Source organism: Lepisosteus oculatus, chromosome 11, assembly GCF_040954835.1.
Source record: "Lepisosteus oculatus isolate fLepOcu1 chromosome 11, fLepOcu1.hap2, whole genome shotgun sequence".
Lineage (NCBI taxonomy): Eukaryota > Metazoa > Chordata > Actinopteri > Semionotiformes > Lepisosteidae > Lepisosteus > Lepisosteus oculatus.
The window spans coordinates 32,903,721-32,921,426 of record NC_090706.1 but is presented as its reverse complement, the minus strand read 5'-3'; the positions used below and the strand labels follow the sequence as shown (position 1 = coordinate 32,921,426).

General features: G+C 37.7%; 1 protein-coding gene across 24 annotated transcripts in view; it reads right to left on the bottom strand.

Annotated features, from left to right (window-relative positions):
- Positions 1-17,706, bottom strand: part of LOC102683315 (protocadherin alpha-C2-like) — a 166,407-nt gene that overhangs the window by 14,610 nt on the left and 134,091 nt on the right. For 22 of the 24 annotated variants that reach the window (XM_015349732.2, XM_069196125.1, XM_015349742.2 and 19 more), the window contains exons 2-3: positions 6,566-6,624; positions 1,930-2,021 (exon numbers count right to left, since the gene is read on the bottom strand). In XM_015349732.2, coding sequence (XP_015205218.2) covers positions 1,930-2,021; positions 6,566-6,624 — 151 coding nt within the window. Of the gene's footprint in view, positions 1-1,929; positions 2,022-6,565; positions 6,625-9,752; positions 12,358-17,706 lie in introns of those variants that run through there. The other 2 variants (XM_015349725.2, XM_015349726.2) reach the window with 2 other exon arrangements.

Genomic DNA, 17,706 nt, shown 5'->3' with positions numbered 1-17,706 from the left:
GCTGACAATATTTCCCTGTAAATTGAGCGTCCTACCATTTTCACCTATAATGGTGGTTTGGAAGAATATTTTCTTATTCAAAGTGTATAACTCCTATCACTGCAGAATGATTGATTCAGCACTGCCTGCTAAATAAATAGCATATTGTATTAGGTAATCTAAATCTTCTTGAACCAACCACAGACATTTAATTAAGGATAAAACGAAAACAGCAGCTGAAAAGCATCTTCAGGGTCCTAATAAGCAACAATCCAGCAGCTTTTACAGATCACTCCCAACTCATCAATTTCTTAACACTTAGAACAGTTTCATTTTGACCATTTCAGCCGGTGATTTGCTCATCTGAGGAGTTTAGAGATAAGATTTGATATGAAAATACCAACACCTAGCTGCTCTCCGGGACCACAGGTGGCCAGTTCTGCTTTAATTGAATAAACTGAATTACTACACTAATCAAATCTGACATGTGTTTCGAGTCTTTACAAAGTGACAATTTAAGGATGAACTACAAGGCCTGCTAGATTGTAGATCTCCAGGACCAAGGTTAGCAAGGCCAAATCCTTCATCAGCAAATAGCTTGAATGACACCAAGGTGTCAATATCTTGGTCCTGCCTTTTCAATGGCTACCCAACATTTAAGATTTGTTTCCAGTACAGATTAATCCCCTTAAATTGATGTCACCCTTCCTGCACGTGCATGCCTTGCCAATAAACTCTATTGGTAGAAGGTCAGCAGGTGCCTCAAAGACCCAGGTGGATGTCTGTATTTCTATATAGCTGAAAAAATGATAACTGGACTTGGCATTCATTCAATATGACTGGCCCCCTTCCACCAAAATGGATGAAGGATCGTATCCTCTCTAAGTAATCATCTTTCACTTTAGCTGAGCACAAGGCGCTGTCTTTATGGCAAAATGGAAACCTTATTCACCTCTCGCTTCTCATATTATCTAGATTGTATAACTAAGATCATTATTGCACATTACACAATGACCTTGCAGTCCCGGCCAAAGTATTTCACTGGAATCTGACAGAGAAATGTGCGATAAACCAACACAACATTTGCAAAAAAAAAAACCAACAATTATCTGCTAATCTTTTGACAAGGTTTTTTTAGAGTGTGTTTAGCTGCCAGAACACTTACAGATAGCCCTATTAACATCAGGCTCTTATAGATATTCAAAGGAAAATCAACTTGCTTGCATACAGTACTGGGGGAACAGGAGATGAAACAATTGTTAATGTTCATTCCATTATTATTATTATTATTATTATTATTGCTTACACTTATATAACGCTTTTCTGGACACTCCACTCAAAGCGCTTTACAGGTAATGGGGACTCCCCTCCACCACCACCAATGTGCAGCATCCACCTGGATGATGCGACGGCAGCCATAGTGCGCCAGAACGCTCCCCACACATCAGCTATCAGTGGGGAGGAGAGCAGAGTAATGAAGCCAATTTATAGAGGGGGATTATTAGGAGGCCATAAGGTTGTCAGAATATTTTAAATCCAAAATCCTTTCTTACTACTGATAATGGATTATCGATTTTGATAAAACAAGCTGAAAGATCATAACCAATCACATTAGAAAGGTGATCTATTGCCATATGTGGCAAAACATTGTCTTTGGAAAAGTATACAGTACAGTATATCATTCTTTTTTTCCTCGCTGTTTTTTTTTTTTAGATTTCAAATGTAAAAAGCACCAATTCTTGAAGTAGTTTCAAAGGAGAGACATCACCCAATATTAATGGAGGGTGTTGGCAAAGTCCCAAAGACAAAAGTGCATTTGCTGAAGAGGTCAATGACAATTTACTAGATATTTTTTCCTAACCCCAGATAAGGGATCAGAATTTTACAATTAACTACAATGGCAGACAGATTAGTGGTTTAACACTTTCGTTTCTGGGCCGGGACACGTACCTCCTCCTGTTGCACTGGACACTGTGGGCCAGTTCTGCACGAGGACCCCAGGAGCTCCTTGCAAAATAGCTGACTCTTCCATGTGCACAGAGCTGCAAGAGAAACCAAGGAAATTCAACAAAGACACACCCCATTGCAGCACTGGAAAAACAGAGAACCAAGGTCAAGGAAACCGAAATCAAACGCCATGTAAATACCTTGCATTTTCGCATTGTTTTATTGGCTTTTCAAAAGAGTAAAACTGCAAGGTTTCTGTAGTCTAAGTGTAGTAACAGTTCATTTGTATTCTGCTTTACAATTCTCAGCAAAATGGAGTGTATCTCTGGAAGGCCATGCATGTATACTGGAGTGTATGCATCACAGGTGCTACAATTTCTCTGTCGCCCTGCATTTTTCAGGGCCTGCTTTGCAAAACAAGGCAGTGGTGCATTTTAGATGAGGAGTTTTCTTCTACCCTCTAAAAGACCCTGGCTATCTCTACAGGGACTGATGCTTAAATTGCGTTTCTTTCTCTCAGTCTGCCTCAAAATGGCTTTCTTGGTTTTCAGCACAGACCAGCAATTATCATAACTCCTCTGATCAGATCCCCTTTTAAGGTGCTGGAAATTACAGCAGCAGATCTAAAATTCACACATTTGCTGACAATGAATGAAAGGATGCAGTTCCCATTGCACCTTGATAACGCTTATTTCATTAGCATACAATGTGGACAATTAGTATCTCAACTCAGCACCTACTTTTTATGTTTAAATATTTGCACCATGATTTAAGGTATTGATATATTTTTCTAAAAAAACAATTTCTTGTTAAATTAGTCCTTTTATTGATGTTATATTTTATCAGAAATACTGTAAATATTAGATAGAAATGGTGAGCTATGCAATGAGAGAGAAGAGAGAATTTGAGAAATTGTTGTGGGCTGGTGAGAAGCCAAGCACAATACAAGTATTTATGGTGTTTTAATGAGGATAATATTAAAATTAATTTGACTGTGTTATGCAACAAGTAATGTTTATTAAGCACAGAAAGCAAGGTGATCCTTTATTCCCCTCACTGACACAACATGCGAGTGGTTTTTGCAGACAATTTCAGATCCAGCTGTCTTGATATGCTTAACTAGAATGCAGAGTGTTCATTGAACATCTGCACATTTATAATCAAAATATGTTAACTTAGAAATGATTTTGCAAATCCAAATAAAGCATATTCTTTGTTTAGTCATCTCAAGGGGTATTTGAGAAGTAATTATTAAGAGGAATTACAAGAAGAACTACTGTTTAAGCATGTTTTTCTTGCTCTAACCATGAACTTTATTCATACATATTTTTTCTGGCTATTTGAATCTAAAATTGTTTTTTGAACTGTGAAAGTCCATTTGCAAAGAAGGAATTAATTCAATTTAATTTACAAAAAAATCTTTAGGAGGATTGCTAAAAGTATAGTGATTTGTTGTTTGATAGTTTTACTATTGAAACAAGAGAATTGATCTTCCTTAATATTCTACACAATATTATGGTCTTCAACAATATGGGGGCATGTTATTTCTTGGAATTGTGTTCATGCACTCAGGGATTTACTGTACAGTAAGGAAGGCTTGTTTAATAGCCTTAATGCAAAGAATATGTTGTATAACTATACTAAACAAATAATAGCTTATATAACACATTTTAATAAGAAATATGAGAGGAAGGGAATTCATATTGGGTAATATTATATTGTAGAAAGTGACTGCAGAACCCTTCACTTCAGAGGGTTCTTAGCAATTGAATGATACCTGTGTTACCTAGTAAAAGCTTTATGTTATTTTATGAAAGAAATAAGCTTTGAATGAGTCACATTGTTTCCATGTAGTCTAAGACACTGGATTACATGGAAGATTCTCATGGGACACTTTGTTCAATTAAATAATGCATCTGAATATGCTAGGCAGATACCTGGAACCTAATTTTTTGTAGGGTGATTAACATTAACTGCGACTGCTTAAACATGTCCACATTTTAATACCAGATTTATCCAATCTGGTAAAAACTATAAAAAGATACTGATTATATTGTTAAATGATGCTCCTCAGCATGGGAGTGCTAACAAGTTAAATACTGCAAAGAAAACAAATGTAGTTGTTATTTTAATGCATTCCTAATCTTGGAACAATATATGGGAACAATCCACCTGTCTCTTAGGTCACTGAGTATTCATGCTATACTATGCCAATATTTTTCCTCAGTTAAACATTCCCCTGTCTACCATCAATGAAATGAAACAGGAGGAATGACTACATGAAATGAAATCATGGTCATTATAAAGACAGATTCAAATAAAAAGAGAAATTAATAAATGCTGTTGTTTCACATGGGTAGTTTGCAGTAAATTAAAGAATGAAGCAGATCAAGATTCACCTATTTTATTTTTGACCGTTAGGTATTCTATCACTTGATAAGACATTTTTTTCTTATCAAGCCACACTACATTTTCAGCAGTGTGGCAGATTCTATAATGAAATATATGAAACAGCAGCATTACTGTAATGAATCTGTCTTCCAACAAACAATGTGCCCTCATCTCTTTTCAAGCTTGCATTTCATCTCAGTTTAACCAGCGATTCAAGCATTAAAATGAAGCATTTAATTGTTTCTGAAATTCAGAGTATGTTTGCAACCCTGTCCTGAATCAAAGCATAATTATTTCTCTTCTGTGGAGATGCAACCTTATGTCTCCTTTCACAAAATAATGAATACTGCAAAACCTCCAGGTTCTTTATTGCAGTGTCAGTTCTCTGCTGCATTTCTCAGAATAATAAGAAGCAAGCAATTAAAATCAAATCAATATTGTGGCTCCAGTGTTTCCACAGGGATGAAGAAACTAAACACCTACTCCATACTGTAGCACATAATAAGAATTTCACAGGACCCACACAACCTCCAGTTGGTTAAATTATATTCTTCCTAGATCTCTGCACGTCTTCTTTAAATCCTCAGCTCATTTGGTTGAAACCCCAGCCCATGCACCTACAGTACCAACGCTGATATGGTTTACATGGAATCAGGAAATGGATCTACCTCTAAGCAAGCATTTATCAAAGAAAAAGTACAGTTACAGGTCCACACAGCCATGATCACAGGCACAAGTGCAGACACCCACAAAAACAGCAATTCAGCACACACAATGTGACCAACACCCATGTGAAGTGCTATTTTTAGCAATGCTGCAATAAGGATCCTCTCAAGAAGTCTTCTTTTTAATCTGCTGTCAATTCGGCTGCACCAAGACACAGTTCTGATTGAGATTAGCTTCAGAATTATCATTAGTTAGAAATCTATCCACAGTTAATTTCATACATTAATAAAAAAATAAGAAAGACAAAGGAATTAAAGAACCCTTTAAGGACTGCATTGCAGAGGGTGGTGTCTGCACAAAATGAAGGAGGGTAAAGTCCAAATGAAGAATTATGGGCTTTTGGCGGGAGTTGTCAAGCCTTCTACATATTTAAAATAAACCATTTTAATGTTTTAATCAACCTTTTACAAAAAATAATTTAATATTAATATAAAAAATGTTGATGTTATATATGGCTTTAATAAACTGTCATTGTTGGCCATTTTAAGAATGTGAAACAATATTCATTAGCTTTAAATATCCAAGGTTCACTAATTAATACTTCAGCACAGTATCCAATACAAAAAAACCTGGCCAATAGAAATTAAGCTACTAAATGTTTATCTTCTTTGAATGCATGCTTGTCTCTTCAGTGTAAATGCTATTAATTGTGCTTTATTCATGTTGGAATAATAGGTGTTTATTTTTTTTCACCACTTCTTCCCACATGAAGCAGTTTTAGTTGCTGTTATTTAGCAGGCATCAGGAGACAACAAGTTTTCCCTTCCACATTTGTCTCAAAACTTTAACATTCCTCTGACTCCTCACTCTTTATCTAAAATGAATGAATGGGGTTTACAAATTTTTACTTTTCTGAAATACAAAAAAAGGTAAAAAAATGTTAAAATTTTCAGTTCTACTTTCCTTCAAATCTGTGCATGCAGATTCTTTAGCTCTGGGACATGGTTTATATGCAGTTGACCTACATTTTCACATCATATGGGCCAATCCATGTTACTGGTTAAGTGACATTTATTAGATTGTTCTGCTTGTTTGTTTTCTCTAAAAGTGGAATTCAATGTACGTAAGTCTTCTCATTAAAAATCTATTTTAGATTTGAAGCAAGTCAGGGTTACCAAGATATTTTAACAACAGCTGGTGGCTCTGGTGGATGACATACAGTACAGTAGGTCCATTTCAAATTCAAAGTGATGCACTTCCTTGTTAGTGTAATCTGTAACTTTGCATTTTTATTATATGTATATGTCTATATATTGATATTATTATTATTATTATTATTATTATTATTATTATGTCTATAATCACACAAATGAAATATCACTTATGATATCTTTGAAGCTCTCCATAAATCTTAAGAAACGCTTACTGTAGATTTTATATTTGTTATAAATTATCAAAGCACTCCTGATGTAAAGAGGAAAACCTACATGAACTGTCATATTCCATGCACAATGATATAGGATGAAGATCAAAAATGACTTCTGGAAAGTCGTCTGCTGCTGACTAGATTTAAAATGCTTACCTTTGCATTCCTGCTCTCAAAGATGCAGAGTAGCGCCAGTCTGCATTGGGAGGCTTGGACTGCAAAAGAAGAACAGGAGTACCCTTAGCTGGGATTTTATGCTTATTCCTTAAACCAAATATTGTCTCATTAATTAGTCATGTCATATCTGCAGCACACACTTTAATGGGAACTGCAGCTGCAATCCTGAGGATGGAATTCATGAGAGGAAATCCATGCTCAGTTCTTCTTTAACAAGATCACATTGAGAAACAAAACTTAAAAAAAAATCCTTGGAACATATGGGCATAAAAACTTCAAATTTTAGATGTCAATGTTTCTTTTCATTAGGAAATGTCAATACTCTTTTAAGTTGAAATGTTAAATAAAAGGCACATTTTCATAATTAGCAGCCACTACAAACTATTAGCATGCAGAAACATTGGGACCAGGCTACAGTTGTATAAACTGAAATAATCAGTGACCACATATGGCATACATCTCAAAATGTTACTGTCTACAAAAAACCCGAAGAGTTATGGCCACATCTTCAATGTTCTTGTTCATGTTATGCTTAGACAACTATAATATTAAGGATAGCCCGTTCAGTCTGCAGGATTTCTGGCACTGACATAATCTTCTTGAAATAAATGCCATGAGGCCTTGTCATGATATACTCTTTCAATAAGGAATCAAATGTATGTAAAACCGTAAGAAGAAGTATGCAGAAATACAGATATGATGCTATATTTGAAACGCAAAAGATATATGTTACATTTGTAAGCATGGTCCCACAATGTTGTTCAATTATAGAGACAAAAAATATATTTTGTATACAATACAGTTACAAGTGACTTACCTTGATAAATTAACTCAAGTGCATTAACATCAATTATGTAACAAAATAACATAGAGCTGACATGCAGACAACACCCTAAACATCTGATTCAACAGCAGGACAATTCGACACTCTGGAAGCCACATCTTTATCTACTTTCTGGAAGTCCAAGAAAATGGTGCATACCACCAGTTCCGCATAAATGGCTGTACGATAAACAATTAAATAAAATAGACAATAGCATACACAATTGTCTCTGAATCGATCACAGCAGTGTGAAAGCATTAATATTCCAAGTGGCAGCTCTCCATCAATCTAACAGAAGAAAACAGATGGTATTGATCTCTACATTGCTGCCCATAGAGGGCTGATCACATATTTAACTCTTACATATATACTAGACCGGTCTGAAATGCAAAAGCATGCTTTCAAACAAAAGTGCATGGCCTCCACATCCAGAGTCTCTGGTGAGTGGCTTCTGTGCTTTGAACTGACAAGACCTCCAGATGAGTGCTCATAACTCATTTGGCATGCCTTTTTCACCAGGGATTGTTCAACACACTCTGCTTGTTTTAGTATCACAGTATTTTTATATTCTTTTTATATTTCCTGATATGGAGCAGAATATAAAGAGCCATCTTTTCTATTCAAACCAAATACTAAGACCCAACCAGTGAGAGTTAGTGGTTAAAATATGCCAGTTAAAAAGATAAGAAGAGATCTGGATATCTACTCACTGCTTTTTCAATTCAGGTCAATTTAAATGAATGTCACAGAGCAAACCACAGGGAATAATACATTTCTTGTACTGTAGGTAATATAGTTTACACATAATCTGTAGTAAGTTTGCACATATTAAACTTTATGAATGGGAACTGCCCAACTTAATTAATTGCCCAACTATAAAGTGAACAAATCTCATACTAACATAGACTCAGACTTGGACAATTCTTTATTTCTACTACTCCATGATTTGCTTTGTGTTGGAAGGAGAATACCTACAGCGAGCACCCAAGATTACAAATGGACTTTGAAAAGGAAGTGCATTTAGGAATGGGAACAGGAAGCATTTCTTTACATAACGAGTGGTGGGTGTCTGCCCATCTACATTGGTAAGGATAATTTCCTTGGATCTTTCATGCACTGATGAGATCCTCAGATCGATAAAGTACTAGAAACCAAATGAGCACAACAGCCCAAAACACCCTTTTATATTTTTCACGTTCTTCCAAGTTCATTATGACGGATGTAGCACAGTTTTATCCAAGACATAACCAGAACTCAGTATTCAACATCAGTCCATTTAAATAAAAAAAAATATTCCAATACATTTAAGTACAAGAACCCAAATGTTCCACTATTTTGACATTAAAAAGCACATTGAAGCAGTGCTGATCATAAGATCATTTTAGAGGTGTTTTTTTTTACATTGAATCAAGAAGGGGATTGCAGACATAGGCAGATCACCTTTCTAATGGAGAACATTATTTATTAGATTGAAGTTTTACATAAAACTATGACAAATAGCTTACAATTTAGTGAATTCTTAAATGTTCTCAAAAGCAAACCTTTCTGAGAAAACATGAGTATCATTCTTTAACACCAGCAGTGCAAAGGAATAATATAGTACTTCCTTGCACTGTTCATGTGAGACAGCTTAGCTGAATAGAAACATTCCTCAGCCTTGTCACCCCTAACAAGTAAGAACTCCAGCTGCTTAGCAATGAAGTAGAACACGTCAGTGCAGCTTGTCTGGAGAAAATCAGAAATTGCTCGTTAAACCTGGGAAGAGAACTACTATGTAAAGTATGGGATGGAAAAAAATGAATTATTTATGACTATAACTAAAATCATGCAGATAAAAAAATGGAAAAGCAGCTGTAAGGTTCGCTAATAATTCAATTTTTCCCAGGATACAGAAAATGGTTAGGAGATGATGTTTAATGATTGCTCCATTGGTTACAAAAAGGAAGATGTACAAAACACTTTGGGTCTGACACATCAAAACACATGCAGGTCGGATTCACATGCAATTTCCATCTGATTTCAGGAGAAAGAACTTAATTATAGGCAGAATGCATAATTATATTCACCTTAACTCTCATGAAAGAGAAAACATGATAAAATAGCCATTCAAATTTACAGATCTAATCTTACCTTACCTAACATTAGGGAGAACAAATTTTAGAATTTCTATTTTCATCATTATACCACCACACTGTGTGTTCCCCTAAAAAGAAAGCCCATTTGGAAACAATGAAAATGCATTTCAATTATTTAATAAAATGATCTTAAAATATGTATAAATGAGTTTTTAAAAAGATACAAAGCATTTGAAATCTCTGTATCAATTAGTGGAGTGAAATATACCTTAACTGATCCATCCAGTCTCACCTCATTTGGCATGCTGAGTCTACGAACAAAGATCTGGCTCTGTCCACTTTGGCCAGTGAAGAATCTGTCTGAACCTACAGTACTGGTACCAGGGGGGCAGCCAGTATTGTAAAACATGAAAGTGTCACTTCCAGAGGTGGCTGTCAGGCATGTCTTATAGCAGTAAGTCTTAGTAAGGGACCCATTGCCCCTCACTTCTATATAATGAGGCTCCACCTTCAAGTCACGGCGGAGCACCACGTTATTGTTGGGCTGCTGACTGTTGTCTGGGGCCTGTTTCTGTGCCACACAGCACTGGCTCCCACAACATGGCCCCTGCTGGGTGCTGCATCGGACTATAGCCAGGACTATCACAGTCAAGACAAAAACAAAGGAGGTGGCACTCAGGGCAACAATTAAATACAGAGTCACATGTGTAAAGAGCTTGCCGTTGTCTTTGACACTCTTCTTGGGATCGGGGATGACCTTAGGAGCTAACTCCATCACCGCCACATTGACGGTGGCAGTGGCAGAGAGAGGCGGCTCCCCATTGTCTTTGACGAGGACGGTCAAGCTGAAGGTGGTGGAGTTGTCCTCTACTATTTTGCGGGTGGTGCGGATCTCCCCCGTGTGCTGGTGCACCCTGAAGAGGGTGGGGTCGGTGGCCTGCTCCAGGAAGTAGAACAGCCAGGCGTTCTGGCCTGCGTCCGCGTCGTACGCCACCACTTTGGTGACGAGGTGGCCCGCCTCTGTGTCCTTGGGTATCATCTCTGTCGATCTGGACACGTTGACCGGGGAGGGGTGCCAGATTTCGGGAGCGTGGTCGTTCTGATCGACCACGTACACGTACACGGTGGCCACCCTGCTCATGGGGGGGACCCCCGCGTCTTGCGCCGACACCTGGAAGTGGAACTCCCGCAGGGTCTCGTAATCGAAAGAGTGGCGGGCGTAAACCACCCCCGTCTCCGAGTTGATGGACACGTTGGAGGTGATGGGGATTTCGTGCTTCTCGTTGCTGACGATGGAGTAGGACACTTGGGCGTTTTCATTGCTGTCTGCATCCTGGGCCTTCACTGAGCACAAAGACGCCCCGGGGGCATTGTTCTCGTTGACATAGATGGTGTAGGATGTCTGTTCAAAACGGGGAGGGTTATCGTTGACGTCCGCGACCTCCACTCGGATGGTCTTCTTGGATGACAGAGGTGGGGACCCTGAGTCTGTTGCGGTGAGGGTGATGTTGTACGCTGGCACGCTTTCCCGGTCTAGAAAGCCAGCCGTGACCAAGGTGTAGTAATTTCGGAAGGATTTGATGTTGAAAGGGAGGTCTGAAGGAATTTCAAGGCTGACCTGCTTGTTGAGGCCAGAGTCTTTGTCTGTCACACTGATTAGTGCCACCACGGTGTCAGGCCGCGCGTCCTCACGAACAGGGCTGGATAAGGAAGACAGCACTATTTCAGGCGTGTTGTCATTGACATCAACGATTTCTACGACGACTTTGCAATGCACAGCCACCGCAGAAGCCCCCTTATCCATAGCTTGTACATAAATCTCATACGAGCTGGTTTCCTCATAATCCACATGGCTCCGAACTCGGATCTCCCCAGTGTTTGGGTCCATACTGAAGATTTGCCTGACCCTTTCAGGTGTATAACTGCTGAATGAATAAAAGACCTCCCCATTCGAACCTTCGTCTAAGTCTGTTGCATTTAGCTTGATCACCAACGTATCCCTGGGTGAATTTTCTAGCAAATTAACTCTGTAGATAGAGCTGTCGAATACCGGAACATTGTCATTAGAATCCAAGACTCTCACGTTTATTTTAGCAGTGCCAGTTCTTGCCGGGGTACCGCCGTCAACAGCTGTCAAAATCAACTGATGAGAAGGGTTTCGCTCGCGGTCCAGGGCTTTTTTTAGCACCAGTTCTATCAGCTTGCTGTTCGGTGCGGGAGTGTTGGAGTCCAGAGCAAAATGCTCGTTCTGGCTGAGTCGGTACATGCGAATTGAATTCGAACCCACGTCCGGATCCTGCGCGCTCTCCACAGGGAATCGCACCCCAGGTGAAGCAGATTCCGAGATCTCCAACTCGTATTCATTTCTGGGGAACTGCGGCGCATTGTCATTCACATCTAATATTTCCACTTCCACATTGTACACCTCCAGTGGATTTTCCACGACCACCTCGAGGCTCAAAAAGCAGGAGCTGCTTAGCTCACAAAGCGACTCTCTGTCTATCCTGTCATTCACGAACAATTTTCCGTTGCTAAGATTAATATCCAAATATCGCTTAGCATTGCTAGAGGTTATCTTAATCCTGCGGGCGGAGATCTTTCGAAGATCGAGACCCAAATCCACCACAATATCCCCAACTTCAGATCCGTCTTTTAATTCCTCTGGAATAGAATAGCGAATCTGCCCTGATGCAAGGCCACAAAATAATAACAATATCAAGAAAGAAACGGGCACGTTCTTCTTTTTGCTGCTACATCTCCCCGCAAGAGCCATTGCAAGCTCATTGAATCCGCAGAAGGATTAAAAACAGCTTTCCGCCTTTTTAGCTTGCAGTACGTTTTCTCGCACCACCACATTAAAAAAGAATGCTGTACGTTACCCCGCTATGTGTAAGACGACCAAAACATCCTTTCCGGTTTCTTTCTATGCTGGTATTGTATTGATAAATCCATTTTTTTTCTCCGTCCTGCTTCTCCTCAGCTCGGCTGACGGGTGTGTTTCACAGCCACTGGTGCTGCCTATCGTTCCCTCACTCTGTCTCTCCACTATTCTCCCTGCTGTTGTGTGCAATGGTGTCTGTGTTGCGGGGGAGGGGCAGCTCGCCCAAAGACTGCTGGCTGTTTTTCAGCAATTCAGAAGAAAAAAAAAAATAGCGACTGAATTGCGAAAGACCAAGCAGTTCGCCCAGTTTCTGTTGCGAAAAATGCAGGGTATATTAATTCTTATTTCCAGGTCTATTTAAAAGAGCTATGCATTATTATTAGGCACTTTTCTGTGGTTATGAATACATATTTGCCGCTAATATCGGGTAAAATGATTGCATGTTATTTTAACAAAGGTGTGAGCACTAATTATCGCGAATCCGCTTCAAAAAGATCCGTGCAAATACGTCTTCCTATAAACCCGAAACCCGCATCTAAATTTGGAAATCGCAATCTTAAAAACCATCGACATCCCTTTTTTTTTTCGTCAAGAAAGAAAAAAAAACCATCCGTCCGGTTAGAAATCCCAAATCGATACTGTATATATAACAGAAGGGTGGAGATTTTTTTCCATCTCCTGTTCTTCACTCAACAGTATTCACGCTTACAGGAGGAAAAGGGTTGGGCAGCGCTGTTCTGCTTGTGTGACAAGGCGCTAAGCACAGACGCACTCTATTGTCAGTAAGAAATCACTGGCTGCTGGTTCATCCCTGTGCGCATCGAAAATGACAGGCTGTATAATCAAATCTAAAGATTATCGTTGTCTTTCAAAGGCATAACCAAATCTTTCTGATGTGTTCTTTTAAACTGCGCAAGAATGCCCTCATCACAGATTAAGATTGATTCCTTAGGATACAAAAAGATGCAAATCCGGTCAGCCAGGTCATGATTTGCTTTCGTCGAAACGTCAAATGAATACAGGTCAAAGTCATCACAAAGTGGTTTCACTAAGCGATAGCTGCAGTAGGAATACACACCTTTCAATAAGCAGAGGGTCAAGTCAATAAAAACACTACTAAAAAGAACTAGTCAATGTAGCATATACATGTTTTCATCTAAAATCCTTTTTTCTTTTGCTAATGATTTTAGATTGAAATAAAGAATATTAAGACAATTGCATTTCACAAGAAATGGTTAGAAATGCACATACTGTATCTATGTCACATAAAACAGAATGCTACAGTTATAGGTATAAAATCACTTTTCAATTAAACACTCAAAATCAATTACATTTATAAATGAGAAAGAATGAAAGATGATTTTTAAAGCATGTGTGCATGTTGGAAATAGGGTGCAGTATGTATAAAAATAAAACCTGGGGGAAAATGTGAGAAATGCTCCCTACAAATAAAGTAAATCTTGAGAAAAAAGTAGGGATGTCCCTACAATACAACTAATACTTTTTTTAAACCACTTCTAATTTAAATCAAAAAGTGCCAAGTTATTTGTCTCAGGTATGTTTCATTCTATGAATACTCTTACTTAAATGAGGTTTAAAATAGCAAGAAACAGAATAACAGTCAGAGGGATATGTCCACAAGTACACAGTAGAAATCCACACAGGTTTGCAGGTCAATATATACTTCCAAGGATTAAAAAAAAAAAAAAAACAGATCAGGCAACTAGGAAGTGAATTTAGGATCATGTAAAAGCTACAAAGAATGGTGCATTTCTGAATGCTGACCTCAAGAAAATTGCTAGAGAAGATGTTGGTCTGTTAAAGGTTGAGTGCTACGTTTTTCTAAATCAATAACAGTATATCAAACCATGACAATTCATGTCAATTGCTATCTGATAATGGTTTTAGTGGTATTAAATATCCATTAGGTTCCCTACTCTGTACGCACTTTGGCTTCTCCAGCGCGTTAAATAAATACAATATTGAAAAAATGCTACCATCTGCAATATATACTGTACTCCATTAAGGGGGGGATTTTGACTGTAGGAATACAGGAATCTGTGCAGCTATTGTGTAGACAAAGTTAGTTTAGGTTTTGGAGTAGAATAAACTACAAAAAACATAAATGACTGAAGGATGTTTTATGTTGTGGAAGTCCTGTTGTGTACTGTCCTTTTGAAATGTAGACAGAACAGTACATCACTGTGCAGTGCTGAAGATGGAATGTTGTCCCAAATGTCATGTCATTTGCGAAACCACTTTATACCCTATGGTGTTGTGGGAAGCCAGAGCCTACCTGGCAAGCAACGAGCAGGGTAGGAGGGAAATTTGGCCGGGACACCAGGATAACTCCCTACTTTTATCAAGAAATGCCCAGGATCTTTAATGACCACTGAGAGTCAGGACCTCAGTTTCACCTTTAATTGCTAAATTAATTCCACAAATACAGTATATACCAAGTGCTAATTTGTGGAAACAAATGTCTGAAAGTGTTTATTTTAGTGAAAAAGGGTAGACAAACCTTTCTTCCTAAGAATTTCAGCGTGGAAATGTTGTCATTTATGTTACAAATCATTGTCATTTTTGCTGCATCTAATAAAAAAATTGCAAAATTTAACTTAATCAGATTACTGCAAAAGATTTTGCAGCACAATTTGTTGTAAATGCTCTCCTCTCATACTTGTTAAATATTTAGAGAATTACTCTAAGCCACCTGAGAGCTAGATTATGTGAGTAAACAGGGAACAATGCAGGAGCTGCCCTTCAATTGCTGTTCTAAATTAGCCCCACTCAGTATTGCTTAACCCCACCCAGAATGCTCCCCAGTGACTGGCCACAGGCAAGACCTACCGTCTATAAAAATGACATTTCTGTGTTGTACAACAGGTGTTATAGATTTAAAAAAAAATGTTCATGACATTTGGGACAACACCGTTAACATTCCCCATCTGCATTATTTTTTTTCCCCCAAACAAAAATATATCAGTGTTTAATTATATTAATAGGCACAGGGCACCCTGCCTTCAGCCTGTTGTATGCCAGGACAGGCTCCAACTCCCCCGTTATCCTAAATTGGAAGAAATGGTAAGAAAATGGATGGATGGATTTAATATATTATTCCTTGTTGATTATACCACAGGTAATAAAATATTAATATTAACCGTGGATAAAAATTCATTTTTAACTTCATTTTTGTATGAGATTCACATTAAGATTTGGAACCTGCCATGAAGTATTTTGTTTTTCTTTTAAAAGAAAATGTAAAGTTCATTAAAATCATACTGAAACACACCCAAGTAATTCCTAAACATTAGGATGTATTTGATCCTTGCTTTGCTTCAAGAAAAAAATGTCACTTAGACATTATGAACACTGAACTACGCTTAAACAACACAGGTGGGTCTGTCTTTTACAATAATAATATTCCCTGTTATAATCTATGAAGATATTTATTAGGGTAAAACACAAAGAAAGCTGTGTAGCTAAGTAATGTATGTGTGTTAAGTACATAGAGAGAAGATCTGATACATTTCTAAAGGGAAACTTTACAAGTTAACACTTTTCGCTTTAAAAGCAATATTGTAAATATAATTAAATCAATGCATCACAGTCCTTTTCTGTTGCTAAACTGTACTGTCAAAATATATTGATATTTGTCATATTTTCTGTCACAATGTGACAGAAAAATAGCTAGTACAGCAATCCTTATGACATTCTGGAATGAATGTGTTCCGGAGTTATTAGCTCATATATGGTTTATAGCTTTGGGAAATAGTACATCTTAAAATTCCTTCTTAAAAAGTAGAGAATGTTTGGCTTTCCCAGGAAAACGTGTTATTGTGCATGTTTATTGAGCTGATTTACAAACCAAGGCCCATCTCTACATAGATATGAAGCTTTTCCCCCAAAAAATACCATCCCAATATTATACCAAATACTGTCTGTTATATATATATATGATTTTGAAGATAAAACCTTTAAAGCATAAAAATATTTGTGGAATCAATGACTAGAGAAGTATCAGTATAATTAATTATAACTGCTCCCAAACTTACCATTTTAAATTATTTCTGTGTGTACTACATTCACCATTTAAAGAAACAAACATTCAAATTCATATAGAATTCATGTTCTAGTTATTTTGTTACAGACTTTCATATTTTTATCTATAAGCCTTTTGTTGTATGTTAATGAAATCCACTATAGTGCTGAGAAGTGCTTCCTCCATTTTGCAATAACTCAAAAATCCAATAACCTGTCAGTCTCAACCTAAAGCAAGAGCACAGGTACTCCTGGAGCTACAGATTCTGTAGTGAGGCAAATGGATGACAGAGATATCCAATCAAAATTCACTCCCTAATGAGAAAGTGCTGCATTGAAGTCTAAGGTAACACACCTGGTCAGTAATGCTATATTATTAACCTTGCTTTATATCTGTTACCTTCAGAGCAAAATTAATGGAGATCTTATTGAAAAGCTCATGCATCATTAAGTCTGAATATATGCATTGTGCTTTCCACATAATGCATATATACATACTGTATATACTGTATACACACATACCATAAACACATTTTACAGTACCTTTGTACTACCCTGGGACACTGTCATTCTGAAGGGATGTAAACCTTATTTTTACTTTCCTTTAAGAAGCTTTTAATCAGGGTGCTAATTATGCTCAGTCTGTCAGTGCCATGCGTTGATTTGAAAAGCAAGGTTTACAGCACTGAGGTGGAATCCAAACGAAATATTCTAAATTGCTAAAAAAGCATAAATTTCATGCCAACTACAAAGAAAACAAAGCTTTATAAAAAGCACACATATGAGCTGAAACTGCAATACCATTTCTTTTTTCTTTCTGTATACATGCACACGTATCAGCTGTAGATTTTTCATATAGATTGTCTATGCTTCTGTATAAATAAAAATGCTAAAATGCTTAAAATGACTCACTGTGACAGGGTATATGTATTTTTTCTATTCTATCCCTGTCATAGTGAGAAATCTGTAAAAAGCAAAGCGTCTGGAGCATCTTATTGCTATGTGTGATGGCGATATGAATGTTAGCACAATGTTGTGGGTGAACCTGGCACAAAGGCCTCATTATAATCGAATGTGGCTTTGTTTCACATCGGTTTAATCAGGCACTTTGACCTGAAAGAGCAGGGAATTGGTCCTTGCTGTTACAAACCTCACCGAAGCTAATTGCCAGTGGATTTGAACACCTGCATGTATGGTGCTGGCGTTGGATGAATCTGGCTTGTTTTACGAGGCAGCTCAGTTTCAGTCCCTGAAGAGAGGGCTTTAATTGTTTGCAATCTCCTGTGAGGAATGTACTGTA